Source organism: Candoia aspera, chromosome 2, assembly GCF_035149785.1.
Source record: "Candoia aspera isolate rCanAsp1 chromosome 2, rCanAsp1.hap2, whole genome shotgun sequence".
Lineage (NCBI taxonomy): Eukaryota > Metazoa > Chordata > Lepidosauria > Squamata > Boidae > Candoia > Candoia aspera.
Window position 1 is genome coordinate 21,235,321 of NC_086154.1, and position 23,985 is coordinate 21,259,305.

At 38.7% G+C, this 23,985-nt stretch overlaps 1 protein-coding gene across 1 annotated transcript in view; it reads right to left on the reverse strand.

Annotated features, from left to right (window-relative positions):
- Window positions 1-242: 242 nt before the first annotated feature.
- The window catches only part of CFAP20DC (CFAP20 domain containing), a 213,288-nt gene continuing 189,545 nt past the window's right edge, over window positions 243-23,985 (reverse strand). The window contains exons 15-16 of the mRNA XM_063291508.1: window positions 5,321-5,412; window positions 243-728 (exon numbers count right to left, since the gene is read on the reverse strand). Coding sequence (XP_063147578.1) covers window positions 622-728; window positions 5,321-5,412 — 199 coding nt within the window. The 3' untranslated portion in view covers window positions 243-621. The remainder of the gene's footprint in view (window positions 729-5,320; window positions 5,413-23,985) is intronic.

The following is a 23,985-nucleotide window of genomic DNA, read 5'->3' on the forward strand; positions in this document are numbered from 1 at the left end:
CCAGGCCTATACTCATGTCTTTGACTTTTCCTACCAAAATGCAGGACTTTGCATTTGATCCTGTTGAAATTCATTGTCCTGATTTTGCCCATTCTTCCACCCTGTCAAGATCCTCCTGAATCTTGGTATTATCCTCTAAGGTGTTTGCTATCCCCCCGTCAAAAAAAGGGAACATTCTTTTAACAAAGTAGGAATAAAAAAGAAAAGACAATTGATGAAGGTACTTCTTTTTGAACATTATATTTTCTGAAGTACAAAGATGCAATATATCTCTTTAAATGATCAGGGATAAAAAAAAATGACTAGGTGAAAAAAAAAATCATGCAAGCATTCACAGGTTAATCCAGGACATATCTTTGATTTGGTGTAATTCAGTTCGCGCGTAGGAATCTTCCATGTTGTAAATAACAGCAACAAATTAAACAAATGTGTATGAAAATCAGAGCAGCTTTCTAAGCACTCTGATAAAAATAGCAGAAATGGAAAAAGGAGACAAAATATTACATGGTCTTTTCAAGTATTTCTCTGTTTGCTTTTGGAGCAGGGAGAAGAGCATTTGCCAAGGCTCTCAAGTGTTGTGGAGTTCGGGTTCTTTGTGGTGCTCCTTATCTCTGCCAAAATCTATGCCAACTCATAATATTTTCCAGTTTCAGGATCAAAGTAACAGTTGAGGCATGGGTCGTACAAGAGTGTGAGAACTTCATCTTCTTCTCTCCCTTCACTTTCACCTAAAGGGAAAGGCAAAACAACAGATGATGTTCAATGTTCTAAGAACATGAAAAATTTGCTTTATCTGCAACAGGAAGGAAGGGAGGGAGGAAAGAAGGGAGGGAGGGAGAGGGAGGGGACTGGAATTGGATTGTCAAAGTGGGACAATATACAGTATTTTAGGAAGTGGCTCACTGGTGCACTGTATACCAAAGGTCTATTGAATAAAGCAGGTTTTCTCTAAGGATCAGAGCAGATGCTCTGGAAACTCACAGGCAAGCAGCACATTGAAGTATTAGAAGGCATTTCCTGACCACAAGAAATGTCAACCAGTAGGTTTCTTCATGAAATAGCAAGGTTCCTTTCATTGGAAGGCTTCAAACACAGATTGGATAGCCATCTGTTCAAAATGCTTCAGCAGATTTGCACTGAAGAGGAGTTTGGACTAAATGACCTCTAATTGTATGATTCCCCTGCTTACATGGGTACACCTGACTTTTAAACACAGGTTTTTGTGGCCCTGGACACATTTAGTATTTGGGGGAGGCTGAGAGTGCAGTGATTTTTTTTGTCTGATTTGTATCTGTCCTTTTATATAACAGCAACAACAACAACAATCATTTATTAAACTTGTATGCTGCCTGACTCTCAATGACTCTGGGCGGCTCACTGATAGTTGAAACATGTTCAACCCAGATGTCAAAAATGAAGAAGATTAGAAAATCTCACCATCTTTGGCTTTTTATCTACTGATTCACTTCTTTTAACAGTAAATTCAGCTGCTGTCTGCCAATGGGATAGAGATCAAAAGTAAGCCACAGTGAGAAATGAGGGGTTATTAGCATGGATGTGGCATCTTGAGTTTGCCAAAGAACCAAACATTGGAAGACAAATCTACGGTGGGATTTGAACCCAATGCTTAGTCTTATGAGGGCATTCAGTATCCACAGGATGATGAGTATTTTGGAGAGGACTACAAAAGCTGGGTGGGGTGGGGGTAGGGAGCAAGGGAGTGGAATATGGCAGGACCCAGGGCATCCATGAGTGGGGTAAAAAAAGTCAAGATGGCAGCTTTGATTGCGCAGTTGTGGCTACCATCTTGACTTTTTGACATCTCGTGGACAGTCCAGAGATGACCTGCTGCTTCCACACTGCAAATATTTTGTTGCTGTTTCCAACTGCTATCCCTGAAGTGATAAAATAAACAGGAACCTTCAGAAGTTTTCCTCAAGTAAGACTTTGTCCACAGAAGAGGTGAGTTGAGTACAGTTGCATGGGCTATATTAGCCCCACTTCTCTAGGATGGCATTTCAGAAGTAGCTCATGATGAAATGTGTTTTGTCCACTTTGCTGCTGGTCATCCTCTTCTTCTCTTTCCTTCCACATTTCCCAGCATTGAGCCTTTTCCAGAGAGCTGGGTCTTTGCAGCACAACCCCTCCTCTCACACTCCCCTAATGCACATTACTGAATTAAGTATGGAGTTGATCCAAACTGACTTTCCATCACATGGTTATCAATGTCTGGTTCAGAACTGGAAAATCTATGACCTATTAAACCAGAGACAACCAGTATGGGTCCACTAAGCCACAGTCATGCTATGCTGTACAATAAAGGCAACTGGCAGACCACCATCACTTTTATTTGTTGAATAGCTGAAAAGTTGGGGGTGCAAAGGATCTACGGAATCAAGTCACCCTCACTAGGTGCTGGGTAACACTGCACTATGTGGACCAGAAAAGGTCCCAACCATCTGACGAGGCCATCTGATACACAGAATTCTAATTCAACATATATTCAGGAAAGGATTGACTGAACTACAGCTAAGGAGCAAAACAGAATTATCTTACAAAGGCAGGCTGCCTTTGGCTATTACGTTACAGGAGCAAATGGTAGGATAAGGAGATCACAACCTACTCACTCATGCAAGCTCAGAAGCATTAGAGTGGCCTTGGTTTCAGGAAAAAAACCTGACTACATGGATTTGGGGGTTTTGTTTGAGCAAGACAGCTCCTTGGTATGAAATAAAACTCAAGGAACATGGCACTCATTTGAAAAGGGGATTTGTTTTTAAAAGGAAGCATTAAATATTCGTTTCCCCCCAATCACTGTATTTCTTCAAGGTTTAAAAGGTCTATTTCTGAAGAAGCAAATACTTCACAAACAGTAAAAAAACAAACAAACTATAAAATGGAGAAAAACTAGTTCTTTTGTATATTCACAATGAATTATGTTCCAAATAAAAGATATCACAGAGCTCTTTTATTAGCAATGAACAAAACTGGTTGTTTTAAGATTTCATTAGAGAAGCGCATAAAAATCAACAGGGATATTCTGTACCAGTAGTAAATAACCATGGGTTTTCTTGGCTTATAATCTGATTTTGTTATTTTCAGATTTTTGTCTATCTGTGATTCAGGAGGCATCACACTTTTAGCTAGCAGCTGTTGTTTGAAGCACGGCTTCTCCTGTGGCAGTAATCCTCAAGAGTTGCTGGAAAGCATTATTGGTCCAGGTCAAAATGAGATTTTCTAGTTAGGAGACACAGGATTGCCTTTGGACTAAAAGATCATGGTGCTTCCACATAAAAATCTGCACTTTACTCCCTGCCCTCATATAAAGCATTTCAGCTGCATTTTTCAGTGTGGGAGAAAGCCAATTGACTGTCAGAAATTCCTGCTGATCTAATAGAAATCACTTGCAATTCTATCCAGAAGTGTCTGCTGAATGTATTAATTGATTAGATTTCTGTCCTGCCATACTCTAACAACTCTTGATGGCTTCCATAGTATATAACAATTCTTTTTTAAAAATGCAATGACTAAAAGATATCATCATAAAACCCCAGAAAAAAAACAGTAATAACACATGAAAAAATAAACTATTCAAGAAATAAAAGATGGTGCAGTTCTTAAATTAGGAGAATGCCCTCCAAAGTAACTCCAGTTTTAATATCTTCTTGAAGGTCAAGCAAAGAAGGGATCAGCTTAATCTCCATCAGGAGGATATTCCAAATCATCAGCTTTGCCAAAGAAAAGCAGCATCTTCTAGCTTCTGCCCTCCTCACCTCTTAGAAGTGTGGGGAAAAAAGTAGTTTCTCCCTTAAGGATCTAGTGGGTCAGGTTGATTCCAGATGGAGCAGAAGGTCCTTCAGATGCCCAAATGCAAAGCCATGAAGGGCTTTAGAAATCAGTAACAGTACCATAAATTTGTCAAAGTGTTGAAACTTGTGTTGTGATGTTGCAACACAAGATCCTGCCCCTTACGTACTTGAGTGTGATGTCATGCATTTACAAAAGGGGCCAAGTTTGCATAACAACACTGCAACATATGTTTTGTCATTGCGCGCCCTCCACCCTGCTTAACCCCTCTGCAGACATCCATGGTTCTATCCAATATAGATTTTGCCCAACCATGATTTTAGGACAATTTAATATTGTATTCAGTATTTTTGCTTTAAATTAGATACCTTATAGAATAGAATCTAGAAATAAAATATTTTCAAAGGGAAAACATAAATCGTCAAACCCATGTTATATTGTCATTTTTTAATGTGGAATAGTTGAATAGAATCCTCCATGCAAACTTCTTGACTGTTAAGATTTCTGAGAATTGCAACAGAGCTTCAGAAGAAATGGAATTTGAATTAGGTTGATATTAAAAGTTTTCTCAGTTCTGTATCTGAAATATTTATCTACTGTATGTTGAAGTAAAAAATTATAATGATATTTAAACTAGCGTGTTTAGGATCCTTAACCGTATGTACTGTCAGACCTCTGAAAGTAATGTCTGGTTTTGATAGTTATTCTGCTGTCATAAAATATTGCAAATTTACATGTTTTTGAAAAAACTCCGTTTAAAGAGCATGATCTCTGTTAAAGAATCCATCACTAGATTGCCTTCTCTCCTACCATAACTAAAATACAGTCAAATCTTGATTATATGGAACCCTATTCAGCAAATGTCTGATTCAATGGAAAAAACTGACTTCAGATTTTGCCCCTCAATTATGGAAGAGTCTGTTGTATGGTAAAGCAATCCGGACAATTTACATAAATAACATAAAACATGCATATTTTTTTTCGTAAATTACATAGTACATGAATTACATGTAAATTACATTAATTTTTATGAATTATATAAATTGGGTTTAATGGACATTTAGATTTAATAGACACCCCTTCCTCCACATATCTGCAGATTGCAAATATATAGTAAGTTCTCATATGGGATCTTGAAAATGATAGGAATCCTTGGTGGGTTGTAGGGTGGTAAGGGTGAGGAAGGAGAACAGAGGTGGCGTTTTTAGACAAATGCTGCCAGTTCATGATTTCATTCATTGCAGAATTGCTTCATTAAGCCCTTTTCTAAGAAACAGGCAGCACAACTCTCCTCCTCATTGGCTGTAATATACAAGGATAGAACAAGGTGATGGTGGTGGGTCCCTGTGTAGGAATGCTGAAAGAAGAATTAACTGAGCTCTTTGGGAAGGCACAATTAGTATACTTCCTGGCAAGTGGAGGAGTGAATGGCACGCTGCTGCAATTTCTAGTGTCCTTTTGCTCTCCCTTGAATTCCATGCCAAGAGGAGACACTGTTTCCATTCATTCTTACCTTGGGTACTTAGGTTTGTTGAAGCTTTGGTATATTCTGCCACCTGTTGGCTAGGAGGAATAATAGGAGGGCTGAAAACATGTAGCCAATCCCTGAAAAACACAATTTAAGCCATCACGTTTCTGGGGAAGAAACTGGGTAGTTTATGAATTATCCAATGTAAGCTAGCAATTATCCAATACAACAGGTCCTTCCCTCCTTCTCCCCTATGACTTCTGCTTCTTCATGTAACTGGTTCCAATTTCACAGGCCTAAAAACATACTACAAAAAAAGGGGGGAAAAAAGGGAAAGAAGCATATATATTAGCTTGTTTTAAAGGAACATTCCTAGAACATGGCCCCAATCATCCACTTTTTATACCTTTCTCATCATGGGCAGGCAAGGTTGGCCTGCTGTGAATCTCTGCTTTGTATCTGGCAGACTAGTACTTGCTAACCCTGTATTGTGAGATACTTTATAACCAATAAATTATATTGGTTACAAGCACTGCATTACCTGTTTAATGGAAGGAAGGATGGGTAGTGTCCTAGGATGAGATGCATAAATACACATTTATGAGATTTATGAGGACTCCATAAAAATGTTCTTAGCAATGAATGTTTTAAAAAATTTAAACAAGAAAGACCTGTATACATATGTATGCACATGTATTCAAATTAAACACTAAGAATGATAAGTAAAAACTCTACACAACAGCTCAGTTCATACAATACAACACATATGGAAGGAATCACAATATGGTATTAAAGCATATGGCACTATAAAATGACTTTCTATCATTTGTTTCTAACCCATTATGAAAGGGATGAGAGAACAATGATAGAAACTAAGGTACAATGATAGACACGGAGTAAAAATGTGACAATAGGGGTTCAAGTCTCAAAGGAGGAAGCACAACTGAGATGACCAAGCCTTGGAATTTCTGGGAGATACGATCTGAAGTTGTGATTAAAAAATCATTTATCAAGAAAACCATCTAGCTGAAGTGGGTCCAGGTCACTGTTTTATACTCCAAAGCTAGCAAGTTACACCGCGTCACTGGTCTCTTGCACCCTGAAGCGCTAAGAACAAGAATCAAGGTTACATAGATGTTATATAGTAAGACTGAACATATGCACCCCCTAGAAGATTGCAAAGAAAGAAAGAATTGTTTTACAACCAATAAAGAAAAAGATAACCACAAGCACAGGGTATCTTCACCTCGTAATATTCCTAGATATTGGAGGAGGAGAGCTGTGTTAGCTGTTGCCTTTTAATAACATTCATTAGTAAGAAAGGGTACAACCAGACGCTTTCGACACGGCTGGGGATGCTACATAGCAGCTTTGATACATAAGTGGAGCCAAAGCCCTAATGCTTATTCTAACAAGCTGACCCTGTATTTACAGCAGAAAGAGAGAAGAAGGTATCGCATTTTATTAAAAGGCATCAGCTAACACAGCTCTCCTTCTACAATAGCTAGGAGTAATCTCACCCTAGAACCCACAGCCTCCCAGTTTCTAGCCTGGTGCCTTAATCACTGCACCAAACTGGTTTCCTTGAGCATCTTTTGGAGTCTACTATATAGCAAACACACCATTTAAATTGTCAGCATGGCTCCCATGTTAAGGAAAGCCACCAATATTAGATGAACATACGTTACCTTTAATTTTAAATATCTGCGATTCATTTCCAGCATAGATTTGTGCCATAGAAATATAACTTGTTGACCATTTTATACGAATTATTTTTTTAGTGCTTTTACTCTCTAAAGAGAAAGCTATGATTAACAGTAACAGTGAACGAAGTTCCTGTAGCTGAGCTACTTGCAAGAGTTTTTGTACGGCAGTGAGAAGACTACGTGAGGAGAAGCTCCACAGACATGTATATTTTAGTGTAGTTTTCAAAAATTCCCAAGTTTTATACCAACATATACTCCTTCAAGATATAAATACCTCTGGAAATCAAGCACAGTGGTAAACCAACTAATCACTGAATAACTTGCTCTGTCAGATATGCAATGCCTTATGAATCATTTTCTGCAATAGAAGTGCATTTATGCACCATCCCTCCCATTATGAAACAGGATGATTTATGTTCTAGGCACTTGCTAATGGTGGTTTTATTCTTTATGTCAAAGCATCTGGATAAATGGCACTATATTGTTCTCATTTACTAGCCCAGAACCATTAAAAAAGACTATTAGATGAGGCTTGCCTTAAACGGCACATCTAGTTTCAAACTGAAATGTGAAATTCCCCTCAAAGAGGATTACCACCTTCCATAACACTCAGTAGCTACAGTATCTCTGAGAATGGCATGGTGAGAACAGCAGCTCATGGCCAAAAGCTCAAAAGGAGAGAGGTAAATAATAGTAGTAGAATAATCTACTAGTAGAGTGAGGGCAGGGGAAGCTCTGCAGGGATGAGGGGAGCCAAGGTACCTGGGAGAAGACAATCCAAAGTCCATTCCAGAAGAAGACAATGGCAAACCACTTCTGTACCCTTGCTGAGACAACTACATAGACATGGTTGAAGCATTTAGATGAACTTGGGTACCAGAAGTTAGACAGACTAAAATGGGCCTCTTTAGGTCAGATGATTACCTGATATGGTATAAAGGGCATGAGCTATACTGTATGAAGAAATGGCATGGCAATGCTATTCAAAAAGAACCCAGCTAAATATGTATTTGGATATAACCCATTATCTATCAGAATTAACAGATATTCTATGAATACGTTACACAGATGCAATAATAGAAGACACGACAAATTCTATGGAAACTGAAATTAGTGCTAAATGCATAGTCAAGAAAAGACATAATGCTAATAATGGGGGACTGGAATGCAAAAATGAGAGATATAAAATATCAAAATACAAAAAGAAAATAGCAGGAGGAAGGAATATTAGGTATGTTCCTGGCCTTGAGTTATTTATAGAAATAATAAAGGCGGGATAAAACAATCTAAAAAAAATACTGGAAATAAGTCAACACAATTTTCTGAAAGAGTATTTTTTGTTCAATAGCAACATCTATTTCAAGCAACAGAAAAGATACTGTAGGAGGAGAGCCATGCTAGCCTATGGTGGCTAAAGGTTATGCCTTCTAATACAACTTGTTAGTAGGAAAAGGTGCTACCAGACTCCTTCTGATGTTTAAGCAAAATAAACAGAACTACATCTGGATATCAACATCATTGGATAGACAGCATCAGAATCAAACTTACATAAGTAACAGGAGAACTCCAATTCAGTAACCCATGATCATTCAGTGCAAATTGTGGAACAGAACATGAATTATTGGTTACGTGTGTTAAACTTGGAAATATAAGAAAAACTTAAAACCATTAAAGAATAGGTGGGCCAGCAAGATTTCACCTGGACAACATATAGCCAGAATATAAAAGGATTTAGAAAAAGATTCAGTATATTTAACATAGATTTCACTGTAGGAAGAGATAAGAGACATTGCGAAAACCAAAGCGGAAAAAAAAATCCCAAAATGTTAAAAATCTATCATCATAGCCAAAGTTGGTTGTAGATGGAAGATGAAAATCTTGAGCAATAAGGATGTATAATGACTGAACGCAACTTAACAGACCCAAGCAAGGAAAGACAAGATAACTCAATTGTGAATGTCAACAAATAGAGGAAAATAACAAGAAAAAGAAAATGAGAGGTTTTTTTAAATAAGATCAGAGAATTCACAAAGCTATGTACAACTAAGTGGAAATACTTAAAAGTAAATATGGGAGAGATGTAATAGAGGCAAATTACATTGAAGGAAGGTGAAAGGGCTAAACTATGGGCTTACAGAGATGCTTGCAAAGTATAAGCACATGGGTATCTATATATCTATATCTATCTATTTTCATGAACCTACTCCACTGGAAAATGAGGAAGGACATGGAATAGACAAGCCATGAAACAGGAAAACAACAAACACAGGTGACCTAAAGCTACAGAAGAAGAGGCAGTTGAAGCCAACCAATACAGAAGATTGTGTGGTCTACACTCACCGTTTCTCACATCACTGTCATTCTGGTTTCTTACACGCCTACTGCAAAACTCTCTGAAGAGTGTTTCCTCAGCTTCTGCAATCCTGGGGTTCACAACATGACACCCAAGGATAACCAATGTTCTTGCCGAACTTCCTGTGGTGCCTTCCAACCTTCCTATCCCATCTCACTTTTATTAAAAAAAAATATTGTTTTAATTTTTGAAAAGTTGGAATGCTGCAAAGCAATGCATCCACCTCCAGACTTGTTTTGAGGTCCAGAATGTTTGTTGGCTTCAAATGGGCTGATAAGATTGCTTAGGAAATAAAAATAGTGGGTGTCTACAACCAAGTGCTCTCTGTAACTGCTCAGAAAAATGACAAATCTAAACAAAGGCAATAAAAAGCATTGTGTACGAGGGAGCACTACAAAGATAACATTGTGATAAATTGATGCCTTAGATCAGTTTAAATTCCTCCCATGGCAGCAATTCTGTGAACACGCAAATCCCCATTAACAATTTTGTGCGTGTCCACAGCCTCTCAAGATTTCAGATGTGCCTGCAAGCACAAAAAGGTTGGGAAGCCCTGCTATATCATGTGATTGAGATAACAGCCCCTCGCCCAAACTCTTTGCCAGACTACGAATGTGATTGAAAATATGATTACTTGGCTGTGAGGGAAAAGCATGGCTTAGGAATAAATATGAATGCAGGTTTAGGTTGTCAGGAAGAAGGAAGAGGAAGCCCTTTCATGCTGAGTTCTCACTTCCTCAGTGATGAGTATGATAACAATTGATCAACAGTACTAAATTAGTTGAATGAGGGGAACTCGCCTGGGGGAATGCTTAAGAATTGTTAAGAATGGTTTTGATGGACTATGTGGGTAGGAGAAGGGGAGGAGGTCCTTTTGCCAGACCTTCCATTCATGGCCAATATAGTGGCTGCAAACTGCTTTGAAATGGACTCCAAAGCTGGGATGTAGGAAAGCAAAATAAGACATACTCTTTTTTTTCCTATAGTAAAATCAAACTACACATATTTCCTGCATAATTTTTCATATTTCCTTCTTTAATAGAACCCCCCCCCCAAAACCTAAACCAGCTTCTCACGCTGCAGTGTTTGATGGGTGTCCAATGTGAGCACCCTTAACTTTTTTCTCTGTCATTTCCCACATCCACACTAGGCGCCTTTAAGTTTTTAAGGTCCCATGAATGGAAAAAAAGAATAAAGCAAGTGATACAGGCAATATAAAGGTTGGAAACAAAATATACGGAAGGTTTAATGAACTCTCACCCATTCCTTCCCCACACATTAAAGTTTTCAAAGGAATATTATAGCTTCGACTTTAGGTTACCTCCCAATCTCCAATAATGTTAGCAGAGTTTGGCTTAAACTTCTTGTCATCACCACAGGAGTAAAGTAATCCAGCATCATTTTCATGGCTGCACAGAGAAAATTACAGAACACCATGGATAATGGCTCCTTTAGGAAACAGAGGCAGCGTTTTGCTCCAGTAAATAACATGATTTGTTGGGGAATCCTATAATTAAGAAGGGAGATTGGGTTGGCTAATCCATGATTCCTCATACTGCCTACTTATTACCTTATTCAACCTGATCTACTTTTTGAAACCTGAATGCAGAAGGTTTTGAATAAATATTTGAAAGAAATACTAAAGCAACATTCTTCTGGCACTTCAGAAATTAACAAAGTTATGTTGCTAAGAGTCAACATGGATTTGATTGCACAGAATTGGTCAGTCAACGTATTGTGGAACAATTAACTTTACTGAGATGCAAGTAGAAATACATTTATTTTGAAATGCCTGTGCACAGGTCTCCAGAGTAGAGCACACAAAATTTCCATGGAGGTTAAGAATCTAGAGAAAAATGTCAGTTTCTACTGCCCTAATGTTAATATTCTCTAGCTTGGTGGAATATAGGTGAACCTGGCTGATCTCAAAAACTAAAAAGAGTCAGACCTAGTTAGTACTTGGATGGAAAGCCACCAGGAAATTCCAGGACATTAGACTAGATTGAGTAGTTGAAAAATACCCTGGAAGAAGGCAGATTTTTGCAAGTCTGAATGTGCTTACTCCCTCCCTCCCTCCCCCCCTCCCTCCCTTCCTTCCTTCCTTCCTTCCTTCCTTCCTTCCTTTTCATGAGAACTAGGGAAGGTCTTGACACTTTCTCAGGTTACAGTTGTGTCCCGGACTCAGGTTTCTTTTATCTGAAAGTTGTCTTGGTAGCAGCTCTTTCCTAACAGCTAACTGTTCCTCAAGGTAATGCCTTCTACCCATTACATCACCAGAGTCAAGCTCATCTCAAAGGAGACTTTTTTTCCTTTTCTAATGTTAACAGATTATTCTGAACTATATATATAAATATATATTATATTTATTCAGAATTATATATAATATTTATTCAGAATTATTATTATTCTGAAGTCTTTTCCACTGCTGTGCCCTATCCACCCATCTCTGAATTGTCAGGAATCTATAAGAGCATGATATTTGCTGCCCTGATGGTGTCGATCCCTTGTTGTTGTTGTTCAGTTATTAAGTCATGTCCGACTCTTCGTGACCCTGTGGACCATAGCACGCCAGGCCTTCCTGTCCTCCACTGCCTCCTGGAGTTTACTCAAATTCATGTTCATTGCATCAGTGATGCTATCTAACCATCTCATCCTCTGCTGTCCCCTTCTCCTTTTGCCTTCAATCTTTCCCAGCATCAGGGTCTTTTCCAGTGAGTCCTCTCTTTGCATTTGGCCTTTCCTGCCTCTATTCTGACTCACTACCAAATGGTGCTGTCCTGATTATGCACATGCAGTGGCTGATAGGCAAAGTGATTTGCTGAGATCTCTGCTGCATGCTCTCTTCAGCAGATCACCAGCCAGTAGAGGACAGTACACCACTCACTACACTGAGCAGAAATGAAGCTGAGCTGACTGCAGGACATTGTCCATCCTCTCTACGCTTCTTTTTCCTTCCTCCTCATCCATCACATTCTGTCAAAACTCAAGTAGAATCAAATTACACAAACAAAAGAACAAAACAAATCAGAGGTACAAAGAGATGTGAGTAACAAGCAATACTTCTATTTAGGATTCCCTTCCCACTACAGCGAGGACAGATGGAGTTCTATGGGCATGAGGGAAGCCAATCTACTCATATTTATATTTTATTTATTTATTTATTATTGAAGAGATTTATATGGCTGCCCATGGTGACTCCAGGTGGCTTACAAAAATAAAACCACAAATACAAAACCCACTTCACCCCTACCCCCTGGCAGGCAACAGTACAACTCAAACAAACCACTTGATGGGCTCTGCATCAACCTGGGACCCCCAGGCCCACTGGCAAAGCCATGTCTTCAGGGCCTTTTGGAAGAGTATGAAGATGGGGGCCCATCATCTCTCTGGGGATGATGTTCCACAGGGAGGGAGCTTTAGGAGAAGGAACTCCAAACCCATACCCAGAAAAAAGCTATGGTAAACTACTTCTATACAATTGCCAAGAAAACATGGGCACATCCATATAATCATAAGGAGTCAAGCTCAACTTGAAAGAATTATTACCCTTTTACATACAAATACCTTTAGACCAGTTTTGCCCAATCTGATGCCTTCTGGTTGTGTCAGAAGTCAGCACCCACAAGACAGCAGCCAGCATAGGCATTGGCCATGGGACAAAGATTTATGGAGTTGTAGTTGAGAAAAGCTGATATGAATCAATAAGACATGCATTCTCTTATAGGAAAGGCCTCTGCTTAAAGCATGGCCATGCAGAGTTACATTTATGGTTGACTGACAGTATGTCCCCAGATGGTCCAGTGGACAGTCTCAAAATAAAGCGTATAAGTTGTTCATCCTTTGAAAGATATGATGCTTGGTTTGCTTTTAGAAAAGCCAGGCTGATTCAAGATAAGGTTTGCTCCCCATAAAAAAATCTTGGCATGCCCTGAGAAATGTTGTGACAGATAAAACCTTCTTTTGCTTGCTTTTTTCAGTTTGTTCTTCTGCTGCTGATGCACATGATGCGGATGCTTCCACATCACCTGCTGCTGGTGCACACAGACAATCTGGGGTGAATCAAGGGACAAACACCTGCTCTTTGTCAGCCAAGTTAGAGGACAGGGAAACAACTCTAATTTTCTGCTTCACTAAATAATGCTGCTGATGTGGAAATTCTTCTGCGTGGAATTCATTGTGGAATTTGGAAAAAATGTTTATGAAAAATCCAATGTTCAGTAAGAGCAAAAATAAATGCAAACCACCTCCTTCTCCTTCCCCCTTTTATTGACAATCAGCTATGAGAATTAAAGATTGTCTCATGTGCATGCACACAGACATGCAGAAAGAAACTTCTATTAAGTATCCACTGCTGTGATGGGTTTAAAAATGCCGGTCAGCCTCTAGGTACATCTAAGGGATCAACAATGAAAGGGGCACTGCAGGGGACATCAGTGCTATATAACTAGCCATTATATAAATACAAGTAAACAATGACATCTCAATAAAACTTTACCAGAATCCCTATGTAGCAGCCCAATTACACATTCCATGAGTCTCCTATAGGCACCTCAAGTTCAGTTTTACCAGATACGGCATTTTTTCCCTTTAATTGTGGGTCTGCAGGCAATTGCTGTCTGATAGAGCATAACAATGATGGAAGAGCCTGGCTGAGTTAGAGAAAGTTCCATCAAGTCTCTTCTTTGGATGGGCCAACCAAATGATCTAGTGAACCCTACAATCAAGGCAAGAAGTCAATCCTCTTCCCTTCTTTGCTCCCAGCATCGGGTTTCAATGGGATGCCATCTCATCATCACCCTTGACTTTATCTAACATCTTTTAAAGACACTTAAACATGTGGTGTTGCTCCTGAATTGCAGGGCTGGGCAATCCAAGGCCCATAGGCTGCATGCTTCCCCCAGCTTCATTCTATGAGTCTACAGAGCCATGCTCCAGAGCCACATTACTCTGAAAGAATAAAACTGATTTTCAGCAGCATAATTTTGCTATTTTTTTTCTTTTGCCACCCACAAACATGTAGCCTTGGATCATTTTCCTCAATAAAGAAATGATTGAGTATAATGTTTCTGACTCATTTGTTTAACTGAGTTCTCTTAATCTGGTTTTAGGACTTGTGTGGAAAACAGATCACATTTAAGTCGCATTTGCACAAAAATATTGAAAATTCAAAAGGGTTCACAAACTTTTAAGCACCACTGTATGCCCAGGGGATGTCAAAATGACAAGTGGTTTCTTGAAACCAGTGCCTTTGTGCTTTCATGCTCTACTAAACCATTGGCATTATCCATAATTGTACCTTGTTTTCTTCACAAAGAAAAGTGACCATATTATAGCATGGATAAGCAATCTGAAGTCTTAAGGTTCATGTGGCCATTGGACTAATTTCATGCAGCCTTCTGCAAGTCATCAATTCAGACCTCTCAAGAGCAAACTGTCCTCTTACCAATGCTGTCAGTTTACCCATTTGTGCCAATTCCATCAACTTGATCACCTTTAGACTTGTACTCTATCAGTCTTATATTCTGCATGATGTGTCTTTATTATATCTTGAAAAATTAATTAAAAAATAAAAAATAATAAAAAAGAGCAAACTGTCCAAGCCTGCCATGAAGAAAGGGGAAGAAAGAGATTGGGTGGGTGGGGGGATGTCAGCAGAAAAAAGGAATGCCAGAAAGGCAGAGCATGGATAGTCCTGTAAGACTTTTAGCTCTATTCATTCCAACCCAAACAAGACACTTCCCAGAGAATATAACTCTCACCAATTAAAAAACAGTGCTAACCGTACTTGATAACTATCACTGTGACTTATTACCAACTCTGAGTAAGTATTACTTACTACCAACTCTGAAGTGTTGCTTTTACTTAAAAAAAAAAGACTTTCAGTCAAGATATGCAAATGTTGGCAATGCATGTAGGTAGCAAAATCTCCTTTGAGTTGAGCTCAACTCTTGGTGGCTACATGGATATGTCCATGTTGTTTTCTTGACAATAATACAGAAGTGGCTTACTACTGCCCTCTTCTTCTGGTGGTCTGTCAGATCCAGATCCACCCTGTTTAGCTTTTTTGAGATCAGCCAAGGTCAGTTGGGTGATGCCAACTGCTGTGATAAAAGCAGAGTACAGATAATGAAAAACAAAACAAAACACAGCTTTTATTAGAAAATTGTAAATTCATTACAAAAAAGTAAGTTATTAAATCTCATTATTGCAGATAGAAGACTGGCCTTTGTGGGAGCTATGAAATCAATTTTGGAAACAAATCATAGGAAACCGAAGTTCATTATGCATGTCTAGTTCCACAATTTAATATTCTATGAACATTTTAAAGGGTTGGCTCCTGTGTTTCATATAGAAAGCATGCAATTTCAATTAAGAGAATAAGAATCTCTCATGAAATCAACATCTAGCAGATTCACAGAAAGAAAAACGTTAATTATATTAAGAACAGGCACATCACATTGGTAAGCAGATAAGGCCGTCCAGCTCATCAACCTTAGTGATTAATGTGAGTTTGCCTTGTTTTCAAGTCTAGCGGCAGCAGCAGTCCACCAGGGACTTTTGCTGCATATATCACATCAAGACTTGTAAGAGATGCTTCTAAATTCTCATGGTGCTGCTAAGGCCTTATAGCAGGGCTTTTGAAGACAGATCTGGATAACTATACTATATACTAACCAGACAAAAAGTGCAGTTTTATGATCTGTTCTCCCCTCCTCAAACATGTTTTAAGAATAAATGATTAAATAAGCTCCTCTCTTCAAAACTGATTAAAAAAAACATCTGAACAGTCTCTCGGGTTTTAGCAAAGATCTGCAGTTGATGGATAAAGTTTAAAAAGTCAGTTTATAATAAAAACCCTGACAAACATTCTGTTCTAGCAGCCAAGACAAGCGTTAGGGACACTTTTTAGTTGCGCCAGTTTCTTGTACACACTTCAGGAAGGGAGAAAGTGAAAAATAATGGTGGGGAACATGAATGTTTAAAATACACTATTCTTACTTGAAGAGCCTTGTCATGCAGTGTTCTTATGGTAATTTTGCTGGTGTACTATCCCCTGCTGAGTGAACCAGGGGTAACCTCTTCAAAGCCCTAAAATGTTGCTTCCTTGCCACCCCTTCAAAACCAGTTCCTTATATTACTGCTATGGGTGGACTTGTGTTCTCTCTCTCTCTCCCTCTGTGTATGTTTCTCATCCTGGGTTTGTAGGGGTTGTCTTTTTCACTTGACAAAATGCTGTCATGCCTCCAACTCCCTAGCTGTATTTCACTCTGGAAGAGCCCATGGATGCAGTTTTGATGGCTTGCTAAATCTTGCTCAGTTATCAAGATCTGATGTGTGTGTGTGTGTGTTCATATACACATACAGTCCTCAGCAGAAGGTGTTCCCTGTGAGTTCCATAGCATGCTGAATGCATTTGGGATCTGCGGACAGTGAGGACAAAGGGGAGGGACGGGGACAGCAGGTTGGGGTTAAACAGCACTGGAATGATTTGCAAATAGAATGGATTGTAGCTTGGTGGAGCTCACAAGCAGACAACTGTATTTCCAACTTTATTCCCCACCCCCAATTGCCAAAATCTCACAAGAACTCATAAGATTGCATCAAAATTTCACAAGAATTTGGCAACTTCAAAAGATTTTGCCTTGGTGTCTGTTGGCCGCACATTGACAGTGGTTTTGCATAGTTTTAGATTGGATTTTCTACCTTATTACTACCTTGAGACGCCAGGGAGCTTCTGCTTGTAAATCCAACACTTCACCATTGCAACAATATGGCCCTTTTTTTTTTCTCTTGTTGGTCCAACCTGATTTCTTTGGGACAAGAAGCATTTTAGATCACGGCAGGCTAATGTGGATTGCTACCTGTCTTTCTAATTTATCTTCTGGCCTGTTTCCAATGTAATAAAATTTCTACATTAGAAAATTTTGCCATGCCAAAGCAGCATAAGATGTGCATAGCTGCAAACTGGTGACAATTTACGTTTTATATGGTAAGGGAAGAAAAGAAGATTCCTTCTCTGTGTACGTTGCTTTTTTAAAAAGAGCTAGATTTATCTATTCAGAACAGAAAATACACTCAACTAATCAGAGATTTTTCTTAATTAGAGACATATTCTAATTATGTTATCAGAACCTCAAGCTGAATCAATATAATCAAGCAAGGATAGTGTTTTCTCTGGGTTTCCTGTTAATAAACAGTACAGTAAACACAGTTTTAGTTACTATGGGGTTGACATTGGTGATAGGACAGTTAAGTTTACCTAGAATTACTTTAGCCAGTTTGGTCTAGTGGTTAAGGCACCAGCCTAGAAACCAGGAGATCAGGAGTTCTAGTCCCACCTTAGGCATAAAGCCAGCTGGGTGACCTTGGGCCAGTCCCTCTCTCTCAGCCCCTGGAAGATTTGCAATGGCAAACCACTTCTGAAAAACCTTGCCAAGAAAACTGCAGGGACTTGTCCAGGCAGTTGCCAGGAGTCCACACTGACTCAAAGGCACACACACACACACACTGTTACGCAACCTTAACCAGAGAAACATAGTTAATGTCTATTGTGAGGAAAAGTTACTGCTTGTTGGAAGAAACATTTTAATATTCATAGACTTACTTGTACATAAGCATCCAAACAAAATACTTAAAAATGAGAGTTCTGAAAAGTTGGCACACCTCCAATATGGCTTACAAACTGCAGATGTAATGCTAAAAAACCCTCTGCATATACACAGGAAAAGATAGCTTGGTGATATTTCAGAAGCAGATGCTTTGTTAATGGAATCAAGGTTTATTTCAAAAATATTTTAAACCAGATGTCAATTAAAGTATATGACTGGAGAATAATCATATGTACAGTACTTTAAATTAAATTGAAATACTGAATAAAACAAATGCAGTTTTCATTTTGGTCTCAATCCCTCCATGCTAGTCATGGTAGTCCTTGGTCTGGAAATAGTTGTGCATCCTTGTCCCCAAAGGAAGTGGGTTTGAGGTTTTTTTCCTGGGTGACAGGTAGATTATAAGTTCTCTTTCAATTTATTATCCTTTCTTTTTCTCTAAAATTGTACCTTGATGGGAATTAACGCAGCTCCGGAGGACAGAGTAGATCTGCAGAGTTATGAATGAGGGAGGCTATACAGATAGTGACAGTAGTTCTTATTCACTAGAACACTGATTAATCCTAGGGCAACTTATCATACCAGGTTAATATTCATAACCAAATCAGTAATGTCAAATTCTACATTTATATGCAACTGTTCAGACATGATAAAGGACTATAAAGCAGAGCACTTGCTTGTATATTCTAATTACGGTATATTAACACTGATCAAGGAGGCACCCTGTATAAATCAACAGAGGTGACCTACTTGAACAAGTAATTTTAAAGAAAGTTTAGCTATCTGATATTTGCTTTTTTAAAAAATCAGTTTCCTTATGTGTCTGTTAACAGCCTTCATAATAGGTAGCATGTTTGCAGAACTGTCTTTGCCATCTTACTTTCTGTAAAAACAAGGATTAAAGATGCAATCCCTTTCTTGGAAAAATCAATAGAAATCATATCAATATAGCTCAGCTACAGCTTTATTTCTCAGTCCAGCAATTGCCAGAGGTATTAATTCTCCAGGATCTACAAAGAGCTGTGCTACCTGCATGTCCTCTCCATTCAGTGTAAGAAGATGCCGTCTCATGTGCATATTCCTTTGTGTAAGCACTGTTCCCCTTGCCACTGAAAAATTGTACCAATCATGAAAATAAAATAATAATTAAATTAAATTAAATTAAATTCCATAGGTACACTGGAACTCATCCAGATCTCTGGAGAAGGATATTGCTGTTTAAACTTTGCATATATTGGCAGTCTATATGCCTGAAGTCCATTATCAGAAATGAATGATGGAGAAAGATTCAGGGATATTAGTGCTGTGACACCATTAAGCTATGAATAGAATTACACGTTATTGGGGAATACTGTATTTTTTTTCTTATAAAAATCATGGGAGAATTACAGGTGGATGACAATGTTGTCATGTGATTTCCCCATAAAATCTGAGTGAATAAGTGAATACTGCTGATTCCCCAGTAAAAGTCCCATCTTGATGCAGGCATGTAATTTACTCGACATTATTTTGATCAAAAAGCCATATATTCTAGAATAATTCCACTGGTTTCAGTAAGTCCTCTTAGAATATCTAGCTTCAGTATGACTTGCTATATGAATATAAAATCATTAGGGAACCTTATGACACTTCTAAGGTGAAAAATTATCGTGGCATAATCCTCTGTAGGCCCCTTCATTAAACTTTAGATTGCTGACAACAACGATGCTTTTAACAATGCAGACATGATTTCATTATGTTAAAGGCAAAAAGTGAAATCTCCCCTGAGTTGAGTTTAAGTGCTGGTGACCATAAGGATAAGTCCATAGTTTTCTTGGCATCATTCCACTCGTGACTTACTATTGCCTGCTTCTGGATTTATTTACTTATTTATTTAACCTTCTCAGTCTAGTCCTCAACGCTGGGATTAACCAGGTTCTGACTTTGCTTAGCTTTTTCAATTTCTGCCAGGGTCAACTAAGTGTTGCCACCTGTGGTGATCAAGCTTCGAAGGGGGCAGGGAGGAGATTAAAACTGCGCTGAAACTGAGCTCATATTGCATGAACAACCATTTTTTAAATCTTATTTCCAGAGCCATAAGAGAAAGAAATTTAAATATTGAAAATAAAGAAAGAAGACTTCTTTTTACAAACTGGGCTGCAACAAGCCTTCTTCTGGGACTGCATGTGCCCAATATCCCAAAACATCCAGAACTGAATGAAGTTTTATACACAATCTTACATTCTCTTATATTTAAGCTGGCATGAACTGAAACTGAAGCATGTTTGATCATAACTGTCTAATCCAGATAATTATGTAATTCTACCCAAGTCCTGGTCAAAACTAAAGGAATCAAATTATGGAATGGATGATAAATATACAACTGGAAAGTTGAAAATGATAAAGTGTGTCTCAGCTATTTGCATTGAGAGTAGTAAATTTGCATAAACAAATTAAGAAGGTGGAACTAGAAAACTATGATATATTTTTTTAGTTTTAAAATGTAGCAAAAATGTACGATGTCTTGGAAGAGAGAGACAGATATTGTTTAAAAGTATTTTAATGTAGAAACTGGAGATGTGTTGATGATTTAAAAATGCAATGCAAGAATGACAATGTATTACTCTTCTACAGTGTTATTGTAGTGTTAAAATATCATTAAATCAGGACAAACCAACACTTATCATTTCCTGCACATTTTTCACAGTAAGCTGCATTCTGACTATGAGTAATCTGTTAATCTGTTCCTTGCCTTACAATCCGTCAAAGTGACAGATTCATTCCATATCTAATGCATAATATCTTCATTTACTGCATGTGCTTTTCTCTCTTTTTCTTTCAGAAAATCCCCAGAAAATACAGTGTCAAAATCCTCACTCTTGCCACTTTACACACCCTTTCAAACATCTAGACAACTAAATTCAAAGTGCTCTTACCTAGCTGAGATTTGCTTACATGGAGCTTTTTTAATCACCTGCACCACCATCCCCAAACCACTTGTTCTAAAATGCTTCAGAATTCACAAAGGGGCTGATTTGTACTTTGAAGGGCTTTGATGAGTACAGCCCGAATAACTGGAGGCTCCATAACAGTACTCTGTGGGACCACTCTAAATGCACACCACCTGATTCTGTTCCTAATTCTGAGAGATCACCTGCATGTATAACCACAGCCACCTGAGATGAACAGAATCATCTGAAATCAGCTCTGAAATTAAGAAAATAGTTTTTTAAATAATTGTAAATAATACATCCATTAACCAATAACTGATTAACTCATAGGGTATAATTAAACTGGTAGGGAGACAGAAATTAGTATTTTTCTTTTTCAAGACTTGTGGGTTAGTATCCAAATGCTAATGAAGTCAGGCAGCCTTCACTGTGCAGCTTAATCCCAGGCCTTTAGAAGGCTTTCCAGTACACTTAAATGTGGTGTCATAATATGAGAAATGGTCTTAAAATCAATGATTATTCTCCAACTTCACAACTTGACTTTTTGGAGATCCTGTATACATTAATTATACAATTCTGTTTCCAAAGGCAACAGACTGGCTATTTAATCCTTTTGTAACTCCCATTTACTCTCAAGAATTTACTCTAGATATCTCTAAGTCTCCGGAATAGATTTTGTGGGTATGTTTTGACAGCCAGTTTGGTGTAGTGGTTAAGGCACTGGGCTAGAAACTGGGAGACCGTGAGTTCTAGTCCTGCCTTAGGCACAAAGCCAGCTGGGTGACCCTGGGCCAGTCACTCCCTCTCAGCCCTAGGAAGGAGGCAAGGGCAAACCACATCTGAAAATCCTTGCCAAGAAAACTGCAAGGACTTGTCCAGGCAGTCTCTGAGAATCAGACATGATTGAACGGATTAAAGAAAAATGGGGAAGGAGAAAAAGAAGCCAGCTCATGAAATGTTGATTTCAAATAAAGAATACATTGTTCTGTGTAAATAATAAGATAAAATTAGGGTAGCACATTACTACTCTTTAAGTTGTATGTTTAGATTTTACCTTTCTTTCATCATGCATGGAACACAAGCTGCCATACATGGAGTCTCCACGTATCCCCCCTCTAGACACTGACTAGGCCTGGACAGGCTTTCCTTCTACAAACTGCAGCATCAGATACTTTCAGACCAAACTTGGAACTCCATCTAGCAGGGCTCTCACTTGTGACTTGATCCAACAGGATATTTTAATATCAATACAGTAAGCAGAAATGCATATGATTGCTATGACAAACCTAAATTGCCAAGCTACATCACAGGCCCTTAGATCAGTTTATGAGACCTGCTCATTATTTAATGCTGGCGGCATGGAGTAGGTGAGCCTTTACCACTTTATTAGAAGTAGAATTTTCTCTCTTTCTCTTCTGTGAGTGGAGTGCTAACAACGAAAGAAGAATGCTATTTATAATATCCCTGAAAACAAATATATTTCAGGTCATGAAGGCACAATTCATAGCACGGTGTGGGAGAGGAGGAGAATCTGCATACCCATCTGCCTATGCAAGGAGCAATTCTTTCTAAAAAATGGTCACATACAATTCTCAGTGCCTTGTACTTATTTTTCACTGCAATACCTACAACACAGACTGACACACAGTAACTCAGAGAAGTGCTGTGATAAGGTTAGGGATCACCAGCAGTGATTCCTCAGACACAGGAATCAGAGATCCTTTATCATACTGAAATGTCCATGAGCCTTTGCAGGAAATCTGTCTCACATGTAACCTGCATCTGAATAACCAACCTCTCTCTCCCTCTCTTCCCCCCCCACCTTTTCCCTCACATCTCACCCCAATTTAAATCCTGTATCACTCTAGCCCAGTGTTTCTCAACCTTGGCAACTTTAAGATGTGTAGACTTCAACTCCCAGAATTCCCCAGCCAGCCATGTTAAAGTTGCCAAAGTTGAGAAACACTGGGCTAGCCACTCTGTGCATCTGATGAAGTGAGCTGCAACTTACACAAGTGCATGCCTTTTAATAAAATTTATTAATCGGAAAAGGTGCTCCTTGACTCCTGATCTTTTGCCACCAAAGACTAACATGGCTCTCCTCCGATAATTACTTAACTGTAATTGCAGATCTTTCACTGATCATTTGTGAATCCACATATAGGGATATGGAAGTAAACACTGCTTCTTTTCCATGTTTCTGTGATTCACACCTGAGGGAGTAGCAAGCTCCTATCTAGAGGAGGGTCTGGTTGTCAGAAAATGATGAAGGGGAGGAGAGGCTTCTAGAGGATGTATTGAGAGTGGTGGCCCAGTTTATCCTGCTGAATGAAAGTGGAGGGATGAGCCCATGTGGCTCCCGGGCATAACTCTGCTAGGCAACAATCCCAAAGGAGAGCTGCCAATGTGGCTGTTGTTCTCATGGAGTGAGAACAAATTGGAGGGGACATGGCTGGTTGATTGATGCTTGCCATTATCTATTTGGAGAAACCCCCTTTAAATGAGCAGTGGAAGGCCAGGAATAAATGCTACTCTTACGTCACTTTCACACAGGAAAGTAACTATTAGACTGAACAGAAAGATCTATTTATATTGTAATTTATATGTTTTAATTGTGATTTTATTGTAAACTGCCCAGAGTCCCCTTTTGGGGAGAGATGGGTGGTGATAGAAATTTGAAAAACAAATAAATAAGTAAACAAACCCCTGTGAACTGAATAACCTGTAAGGGACAAAAGGAAGACGTTTTATAAGCAATATGGAGGATCCTTCTGTAGGAGCAGAAGGACTGGCACAGGTATATGCAACTTGAAGCCAGTTCTCTAACTAAAGAAACAGAAGAATATCTTGGAGGCTGAGGAATCCAACAAAATATACCATGTTATCTAGAAAAGCTCTCAAGGCTGTGGACACAAAATTGGGAAATGGATCTATCTATGATAAAACAAAGGAAGGACGAAGCAGGACATAGGCTAATAGAATTTTGCCAAGACAACTCACTCTGCATAACAACCACTCTCTTCCAACAACCTAAGAGACGGCTTTATACATGGACTTCACCAGATGGACAACACCGAAATCAGATTGACTACATCCTTTGCAGCCAAAGGTG